We start from the raw sequence: 10,506 nt of genomic DNA on the forward strand, positions 1-10,506 counted from the left end.
TGCTCACTTTGAACATCAGCAGATCATCTTAATCATGTCTACATGCCTAAATGCGTTGGGCTGCTGCCACGTGATTGGCTGACTTTTGTGCTAACAAGCCGTTTATTCAGTGTGCCTAATAAAATGGCAAGTTAGTGTATATCGTTGCGATAGGTTAAACCATATTACAACACATTTTCAGCGATGTGCTTTTCGGGTGAGATGTGGCTCTCTATAACAAAAGACAGGGGAAAATGCATTATGTAACAATCCAGAGCAGCCGGTCAGCTGATTTTCATTAAACTCAGATCTCCTAAAATAAATCCTAATGTAACTTTTCCATGTGTTTTTGTTCAGTTTTTTTCACCAGTAGGAAATGCTTTCGCAGACACGCGCAGGCGGACTCGCAGTCCTGTGAGCGGTGAGCTCATGGAGGCGTGTCAAAGAAAACTTCCAGAAGCAGAGGCAGCAGTGGGATTAAAGGCAGCAAACTGCCGAAGTGAAAGCAAAATACAACCATTATGACCTGGAGATGTGGAAGAAGGTGTTTATGTATCCTAATGCTGGCAAAGAATTCACATGAAAGCAAGAAAAAGATTCATTCAGTTTGCAGCTATACAGGGGAGAGTGTTTGTCTTCTTTTATTAACCTACGCCATCAATGCGAGGAGCAGCAGCAGTGTTTGTGCAGCTCTTTCTCCCCCATACCTTTAAAAACAGTCAAAATAAATGGAGTACTATGCTTTTGCTGAGGTTTGCTAGTGCTACTGTTTACCTTGGCTGCACAAACAATGGCAGTGAGTGTCTTCAGGCAGCTTAATCACCCCCAGTCATGCAGATTTATGAGCCACGGTGCAGCTTACACACAGCCTTGAGCTAATTTATAATAAATCTCTCGTGCTTATCTATTTCCCTTCAGCTATATAAATCTTTAGAGGTTAATCTTCAAAATCTGGACGATCCAAACAGAGTCAGACAAAAAACTTAATAGTTTCAGCTTATGTCTCTTACAACACATTCAGAACAGAAATGTGACCATTGTTTGTCAAAGCAGTGAATAAAAAGATCTCCATTGTGTTCATAATTCATTTATTTTCACTGGTGATATTTCCTAAAGTCCAGTATTAATAATCAGATAGTATAGATTCAAAAAAAATACTACGCATGAACAAAATACTTTTCCAGCAAAGGCAGTATGGTTTATAAAAAAGTCCACATCTTTGCCAAAGTGTGAAGCAAAACTGGAAACAAATTCTTGTAAACCATAAAAAAAACTCACTGAAGTAGCAGTTTATTGGAAATGAACTTGGTTTTTCTAAGAGTTTCTACAAACACATAAAACGCCAATGATTTAAACTAACAGATATGATATATAACTTCTTTAAAGATCATTATAAGGAGCTTGTAAAATTGGCTGTGCTATAATGACAGCAGTTAGTGGGAACTAACTGGGAACAACAGGGGTAGCTTGTGAGTAATCAATTCATTCTTTGGGAACTTTATTCTGAATAACGTACAGCTGCAGGTTTAGTAAATCTACAATGCTTTAACTCGGTTCATTTGAAAGCAGCAAATATGAAGAAATATTTAGTTTTGTAGAATTTCTTTGGTTTATAGCAAAAGATTTGGTGTCAGTGGGAACACTAAGTCAGTTTGTCGACCAGCTTTGAGTCATTTTGGAAAACAAAGGCACAATCTGTATTCTAAATGTGAACTAAGGAGGAAACCGCAACAACATTATAAACACAACTACTCACAATTACAGCACCTACTGTATTAGATCGAAGTTATTTGTGTTTTCTATAATGCTAGAATGCTCATGATTTTCTTTCCTTTCAAAATGTGACACATGGAGGGATTTCCTTAAAAAACTTAAATTAACTTTTGTCAGTGACAGATCCATGAACGATGACCATTTTAGCCAAAGCTCAAACTATTTGTAAAGTGCTGATGTGATGCACTGCGGTTCTCAGACTGAAGACGGATCTCATGGCTGAGGTAGAACATCAAGTTTTAACATGAACTGGTTTAAGGATTACTTCAATTATTTTAAATAGCCAACAATAATCTCAAAAGTAAAATTACACCAGAGATTTAAGTAATACTGCCACTGAACTATATGTTGGCTTCTTCATTACTTGCAAAAAAAAAAAAAAAGCTCCTAATTGTTTTGTTTTTTTTGTTTTTTTTAAAGATGATTATATAATCAGGGTTTCTCCTGAGAGCATCTTGGTTGAAATGGTGCAGCGGTAAACGGGTCATCGAGAGCTCTACCCCCTATGGTCCAGGAATGTAACGGCCCCACAGCTACTGAGCCTACGGCGGCTTGCTGACCAATCCTGGAGATGACCCGGTGCACGGCCACCGGCTGCTGAAGCAAAGGCGTCTCTGGAGCCGCTCGTCTACTCTGAAAAACGTGAGAAAATGGCGTTCTAGCTGAATGACGCGGTTTGCTGGCTTGGATTTGCTGTGCACCAGACTTAAATACACAAGTGTTGATAGGAACTTCTTTGGTGGTTTCCTGCCTCTTTCCAAACGGGGCCTGGAGGAAAACATCAGACACCTCAACAGGTTTATGAGATGCCACCTTAGTTTCTTTTGCTGGAGTCTTAAAAGGGGCCAGCTGGAAGACATCAGAGGTAAACTGGCTGTCTGGAGGCTGGAATTGGGATTCTTGGTCTAATAGTGTGAAATGAAGACTGGTGCGAGGAGTTTGTCTGGTATGGTGTTGACTGTACAATTCATCTGTCAGCAACATGTGTTTATCATAGACACATGATGCAGTCCTCTGCTGGACTCTCAGCTTTTGTTTTTCCTCTGCGAGCTGCACAGAAGCTGCTGTCCAGGCGGCTCGCAGCTCATTGCTGTTCGGCTCCCTCTGCAGGTCTGTATGAGGAAGAGACACGAGAAAGGTCACCTAGGGAGAATGATGCACGAGAGCTTTTCAACACAGTGACATTTCTTTTCTTATTATTTTTATATTGAAAAGAAATTGATGCTTAATTTAAAAAGAATCAAGTGAACTGCTCCTTGCGACAAAAATCATAGTATTGTCAAAATGGTGCAACATACACTGAGGAAAAAAAAAAAAAAAATCAAGGAAACGGTTGATCATTAGTGTAACACAAACTTTAGTTAAACTTCAAGGATATCTTTTCACCTGCTTTGGTGCAAATCACAGTGGCCAGGCATTCATGAAATGAATTCTAATTCAAAGTTTTTTTTATTAAATGAATGTACACTAAGTTATCTGATGCATGTTAAAAATCAAAAACTTGTTAGGAGAGTAAAGAAGAAAATGTGCTGGGGCACAAAAATGTTCAGCTATGCCAGCGTGATCTGTCAGACCTGTATCACGAATAACTGGAATTATGTAATACAGTGTATGAAGGAGTAACTGTTGCTGTTTAATTGCTCCTTTAAAATTCATTATTGATTAAAGATGGATGATTACATTAATAATTATGTAATTGAAAACCTCCATGATGATGTTAGACTAAAAAAAAAAAGTTTCCTTTAAAAGCATGCATATAAAAATATTAACTGAAAAAACAAATAATGGAGCTATTAAACTGCCTCAATACCAACACAGAAAACGTGGCGTAAGAAAAAAAAAAATTCTAAAAAATAGACAAATTAAATTAAATTAGAATTAAATCGAGCATGAAGCTGCTGTTTCGTCTTACCTGAGTAGAGGTAAGGTGTTTCCCAGGGAGATTCTTATTAATGCTTTAAACCTATCCTCCTACATAATAACATCACATTTAATAGATTATTTACATACAAAATCCTATTCGAAGCCTTTACTTCAGGTAGATATCATTATAGCAAACAAAAAAAAGTTGAGCAAAAATAGAAATATCAGGATAAATAAACCACTTACACAATTAGCATAGAATCAATACTCGACAAGCTGACATTCACATTTGTACTTTATTTGCCATCCCTTTATAATTCTTTAGTTATCTCACAAAAATAGAAGGAGCACACAATATCACAGCTCTGACGCGGGATTGGGCCCTAATGACAGGAGGCGTCTCAAAACACTCAGTAATATCAGGTAATGGGCAGTGGCCACTTTTGGCAAAAACAAGAGAGGAGAAAACAAACAAATGACCAAAAAAAGAAGAACAAAATAAAAGAGGGGCTTCTGTTTCACATCAAGGAATCGTCTCGATTGGCTTTTTTTTTGTGTCTTCCCACTGATTTCAACGGCACACTGGCAGCTACAGGGAGAAAGCTCGGGAGTTGCATAGGTTCAAACAGTGACTGCAAAAGACTGAGCTGTTCAGTGGAAGGATCGTAAAGAGGATGCTCAAAAACACAAGCTGACCTGCAGTCATTACGCCTGCTTTTAAAACAGCTTCCTCCACCTCTTTTTTCCTGCAGATTTATGAGGACCAAAAATTTGATGTACTCAAAACACTTCCAATTTTGGGGGCAGAGACAGATAAACTGAAATAACACAGGAGCCGATATAGTGTACGTAATTAAACCTGCTAGCATGAAACTTCTGGTCTTCTTATTAGATCTTGCACAAACATATCAGGACATTTAGAGTGTCCTTTACAAAATAACTTTTTAACGAGTAAAAGGTACACGGAAGCAAGTATCTTCATCGGATCCTACGGACACATCAATATTGCTGACTACAGAGCTGATCCTTTCTAACTCATGACAGCGATGCTGTCTGATAATTGAACCACAGCTACAGCAGGAGTGCAGTATGTTCACTGTAAGACTGGCAGACTGGCAGAGTAGTCCTCTCCACACTTCACAGAGCCCCTCACACGTTTCACATCTGTAATTCAATAACTGCAATACGGAGAGCAGACCTCGAGAGGACAACGAGACAGGGAGCAGTAAGCCAATACTGTACATTTCCAGCTCTCGGAGAGAGCAATGTAGCTCTGACTACCTGAGAGAATTTAGAATGGGAGGAGGGTCGGGGCCTGTGCTTTCAGAGGAGACGTGACCGTCGTCATATTTGCAGCAAACATCAACACAAACAGGCTACTGGAAAAAACACAGCCAACAATTTGGACTCCACGCACACACACACACGTCATAACACTGTATACCAACACACATGAACATAACATTCAACAACACTGCCATGCTTTTTGATATGAATCCTGTGACCACTAAAACCGGCTAAGCAACAAAAACAAAAAGAAAAAAAGAAAAGAAAAAGAAACGACTTTAAAAGCACAATTTCAAATGAAGCGCATCAACTCCCGCTCTGAAGAAGACTGTTCTGAATAAAAATATAATCCTTCATCAGTTCATGTAAACAAACAGAACACAGGCTCACTTTCATTTCACGAAGATAGAATAAGACATAGGATTCAGTCTGGCCTTTCAGACTGAACAGACTAGGGTTATCATCTATACATTTTCAATGTACTGACAATTATTGAGTAGATAGAACCAAGAAAGAAAGAAAAAAAACTTCCTTAACACATAATTCCACAAAGAGGAATGAGATATTTATATATATTCTTCAATATTATTGAATGATTATGGTGTTAAGAATCATAGATATATTTTGTATTATAGACTAATATTTATTTCTTACATTCATTCTCTAACACGCTATAATATTAACATGTATTAACAGGGAGAGAGAGATTTCACAAGTAAAGCAATATGTTTTCCACAAGTAAAGCTTTATGACAATGACTTCATATAATATACGGTCTGGATAGGAGCCTGCAGGGAGTTGCAGATATCTATTTACACAAATTAGGAGTAAACAAACATAAGGAATGCAGAAGGAATTGCACAATGTGGAATGAATATGCTAATGTGAAAATAATTTGTGAAATGATGCGTTAGTGCCAAGAAATGATATGAATAGTCATGTATGCTCTGCCTATATATAACTGCTACTTTATATCCTATTACTGCTGATTTTTCAAATTATTGTCATGCATTACTATCGATATGGCACGCTGCTATTAACACAGATAAATGACCCTGTTTCATCATTTTTAATTCCAACCTTATCTATTGCCTGCCTTGAGGACGAAAGTAAAAAGAAAAAGAAATACAAAGAAGCTCAAAATAAGAGCATAAAAGAAAGCGTGCTGGCTCTCACTGCGTGGTTGGACATACTGTATTTTGCTAGTAGTTCAGTTTTGTGGTGATGTTGTCATTTTGCTTTCAGAAATCCAGCAGTTTGCTTCTTTTATTATTATTTTATGGCACTTCACTGAGGTTATGGCTGTCTGGTTTCCAGATTGTAACACCGTTGAATGTTTCTCAGCCTAATCTATAGCAGCTTTAAATTTTTAAGCTATTCCTTCCTACAGCTCTGACAGAGGTAACGTTTCTGCAACTGTGCAAATCAGGCTACATGACTAAGTTTCAAAGAAGTTTGGCTTTTACAGGAATAAACCTCATTTGAATAAATGGTCACTCAATTTTTTTTCTGCATGTTTTTTTTTTCTTTAAAATGTGCAAATAAATCTGGGGAGGAGAATTTAAAAAGGCAAACGACGACAAATTCACTTGCGCACGATTATAACTACAACCACTTAGAACTATGCTTATTATACATTACAACAATGATCTTCTATAGTTTGCTATAAGGAATAATGCAGTGTTTTTCAGACAAACTGGACAGCTGTATTATATCCTGATTGACAGAAATGGTGTAATGGTTCATCTTTAGAAAGTATGATGATGATACGTTTGCGTATTGGCCACTCTTCCAGAATGCACAATACATGATGCAAGGAGATAAAACATGACGGTGAAGGTGAGAGATGAGAAGTCAAGATAGGCCAGATGATTGGATCGATATGGTGGAAAGGACAGGAATGGAAAAAAGCACTGAAAGGTGATTTCTACTGCAGCAACTACAATGCTGATGACAGCCAAGGGGTGCAGGAAGCTAGCTATGACAACAGTGTTGATCGCTGTTATGCTATGCCAGTCTATAATCCAGTGTTACAGCTTCTATGGGGGGGAGAGTGCCTACAAGTCGATGAGCTGGTCCACCAGCAGCAGGGAGCGGGCCAAGCTGGGAAGGCTGGATTCAGAGCCGCCACTGTTACTGCGCGAGTGGCCTCCTGAAACTGGCCGAGAGACAAAAAAGGAGGGGAGGGAGGCAAAGGGGTCGAGACGGATACAAGCAAACAGAGGTGAGGAGGGGCGCAGGAGCGGGAGTCACATAAAGCAATCAAAGCAAGGGGGAGAGAGGTCAAGAAAGAGAAAAGAGAAAGAGAGGGCTGAATTTACCCATTTCCTTCTACAGGTTTTCAAACATTACTTTGACTGAGCATGTAGAATAATACAGCTAGCTGGTCTGCGTCTCAGTAAATATCACTGCGATTCATTTTTTTCTGGAACCATCTTTCCCATCCAGTGCTTCCTAGAGGAGAGTGTAAAGACATACCTTGGGAATTCTTTCGGCCTGTGACGGGAATAGGATCAAACTCATCCTCTGTACCAGCCTCTGCGCTGGGTTGCTGGGACTCAAAGTCTGAGATCAGGAGAGACGAGTCTGCACAAAATAAAAGCCAAATAATCCCAAAAAAGAAAACCTTTGAAGTGAAACTAGAGGTAGCTCTAAGGAAAACAATTTTATAAGGGCTTTATAGTGTAGCTTCTTCTTCCACATATAATTTAAGACATTAGTGATAATACGAGCCATTATTGTTCCTCATTACAATAAAAATGTTCTAAAAAAGACAAAAAAAACCCCCAGCCATTACTCCAAAAATGTATCTGCTGCACAAAGCCTGTTTGATAAGATGCTATGAGGAGAGGCCTGTAGTTATTGTTTTCATGCAGCTGGTGCACAGTCAGGCTGTGATTTGAAGCTGGCACTGTCAACGACAGTCAAAGGCTTTTGTTCACCAGCCGAGAAGCGAAAAACTAAACCACAGCTGTACAGCTCTCACTTTGTGACATAGAGAACACTTCCACAGATGAATTACTTTGCCTTCATTTTTAACTTTTAAAGATTAAGTGAAACACAAGACACACAAACAGGAAAAAAACTAAACAAAACAAAAAACACATGAGGCCAGTCGAGAACATTTTGAATGAAAATGGTTTTGTTAAGCCGTGTTTCTGATGCCACCCAGTGGTGAAAATGTCTTTTTTCTGAATGGTGAATCAGAAAACAAATAACAACTCCACTTGGTGAGGATTTCTTTGATCATTTGGTTTCAATGCCTCCCCTTTTTCCACACAGAGGCACAGCAGAAGGCTACATGGAGCCAGACAACAGCCTGCTGCAACATCCACATTAGCTTTTCTGATAAAGTGTCATTCTTAATTAGCCAACAAAAATAAGACCAAACATGCACCTTTGTGGTAATTGCAAAGCTTGCAGGATAATTAACTGAAGAGGCTGCAGCACTGAACTACAACTGCACATCTCACTTTCACTGGTTAGGTGCTGCTATTGTCTTCAGTCTTCAAAACTGTAGCTGACAACAGATGCCGGTTTCTGCTCCCCAGCTAGTGTTCGACAGCAGAGCTCAGTCTGCCGCATGACTGAGATGGTAAAGAACATCGTTGGTGCTATGTCTCTAAGGAAAACACCGCTACCCACAATACAGGAAAGTTTCTGTCAAAGATCACGGTAGGCAGGTCATAGGTAATGCTGCTTTCAGTTCAGCCCTGGCAGAGTTCCTTACCTGCTTTAGGCTGTGTGGAGTCTCCAGACAACAGGCTGAAATCATCCAAAGCAGAGGCAGCAGAAGTGGGAGCAGAAGACACAGAGGAAGTTGCACTGCTTGCTGCCAGGGGGGCAGATGGACCAGAGATCAGAGAGCAGCCCAGGAGAGAGTCGTCTGCCGTGAGAGGATCTGAGACAAAGTCAGGACAGGTGGACAGAGGAAGAGGTCTTGTTATGGTTGAATTTTCACTGACAACAAGTAAACAGATGAATGCACAGCCTGTCAGTCAGGTTTCTTCTACTACTTTCAAACATTAAAAGAGCCAAGTGTGAAGTTATACACAAAGGTAAATATAAATAAACTTCTCTCTTCTTATTTATAGGGTTTTTTAAATAATGGAAAGGAAAACTATAAATAGCGTTACACTATAATATCTGAAACGCCTTAATTGCTTTTTTTTTTTTTTTTTTAAACCTTTCCATGTATTTGATGCATTTTTAAACACAGAAACTTGAATACACACACACACACACACACACACACACACACACACACACACACACCTTTTGCAGACTCTTCCACATTCCCACCAAAAGGATCGGATAATGACAGGAGGTCAGGAAGCATGAGTGAAGATGTGTCTGGAGATTTGAGTCCTTCAATCAGTTTCTCTAAAGCCCAGTGGAAAGATAAGAGGGAGACAAATGAGACATATTTAAGCATAACTGTGTCAAAAATGTAAAGATGTTAAGTCACAGGCATTCACACAAAGCTCAAAACATTGCCCGGAGTTCAATGTTGTCTAAACTGAAGAATTTACTGATAAAAGAAACTCGCACACCTTCACCAAGTAGCCTGCTCGAACTTAAAACTTTCAAGGATTCCATTCAGTTCCAGTTTGTAATTTCTGTCTGGGGGTATAGCTCTGTTCTGCAACCTTCTTACCCTGTCCTTACATTCAAAAGCAGCAGGTTGGGCTAAAAACAGTCGGAGTCCAGTACAGGGCTAAGCAGGCAGGCTAGAAATCGCTGCCCTAAGTAAATAACTGTAATTTGGCATCTTAATCAAAAAATAATAATGGACTATTTTTTTCTCTTTTTGTGTAAAACAATAAATTTGTAAATTCATACTAACATCAATAAATACATTTAGGCATATATTAGTGAGCTTGTATATATACTGGTGTAACTATTACAGAAACATAAAAGATGATTTGGTAATTACCAATACTGCTAATTTAGGGAAGCTGGGGCATAAACCTTTCCTGTGGTGGTGGTCTAATAATTTTGTTAAACAATATATTTGGATAATATAATGCTAAAGTGTTTTGTTGTGCAAAAATTAAAAACCATTTCCTGTTACTGGGTTCAGAAGGGCATAGATGGACACACAACCTGAGAACATCATGCCTAGCAAGAACTATTGCTGGAACGTACGCTACCAGGTAAGCCTGATGCTGATCTGATTTTCTTTAATATTGCAAAAGGCATCGGCATGTGTGGCGAAGAATGGGCTCGCTACTTAAAACAAATCAGGAAATTTAGAAATAACAGTTCACACATATGCAAGCAGTATACTAATCCACAAAGACAGGCATTTACCTGGTGCATCTGACAGTTCGAGGGTATGGAAAGGATCAGGGACAGCCAGCAGCGAGGCTCCTGATTCCACATCAAGAATGGATGTTGGTCTTTCAACTAGAAAGCAGAGGAGGTGTAGAGAGGTGTCATAAAGGAAAGATTTATAATCCATGACATAAGGTTGGAAAATTACACTAAAAATACAAAAGGAAAACAGCCTGATTATGCTCCAGTGCAAATTTGATTCAAAAGCAGATCCAACAACCATGCTTTAAAACTGAGGCTAATGAACTTACCTAACCTCACTAAGTG

The 10,506-nt window shown here is 39.0% G+C and overlaps 1 protein-coding gene across 2 annotated transcripts in view; it reads right to left on the reverse strand.

Moving 5' to 3' along the window:
• Positions 1-315: 315 nt before the first annotated feature.
• The window catches only part of aak1b (AP2 associated kinase 1b), a 22,075-nt gene continuing 11,884 nt past the window's right edge, over positions 316-10,506 (reverse strand). The window contains exons 16-20 of one of the 2 annotated variants that reach the window (XM_005934629.3): positions 10,216-10,311; positions 9,178-9,285; positions 8,633-8,803; positions 7,381-7,488; positions 316-2,864 (exon numbers count right to left, since the gene is read on the reverse strand). In XM_005934629.3, the coding sequence (XP_005934691.1) occupies positions 2,185-2,864; positions 7,381-7,488; positions 8,633-8,803; positions 9,178-9,285; positions 10,216-10,311 (1,163 nt within the window). In that variant the 3' untranslated portion in view covers positions 316-2,184. Of the gene's footprint in view, positions 2,865-3,892; positions 7,061-7,380; positions 7,489-8,632; positions 8,804-9,177; positions 9,286-10,215; positions 10,312-10,506 lie in introns of those variants that run through there. The other variant, XM_014337556.2, reaches the window with a different exon arrangement.

Source organism: Haplochromis burtoni, unplaced genomic scaffold (assembly GCF_018398535.1).
Source record: "Haplochromis burtoni strain Fernald_Lab_line unplaced genomic scaffold, NCSU_Asbu1 Contig_182, whole genome shotgun sequence".
In the NCBI taxonomy this organism is placed as follows: domain Eukaryota; kingdom Metazoa; phylum Chordata; class Actinopteri; order Cichliformes; family Cichlidae; genus Haplochromis; species Haplochromis burtoni.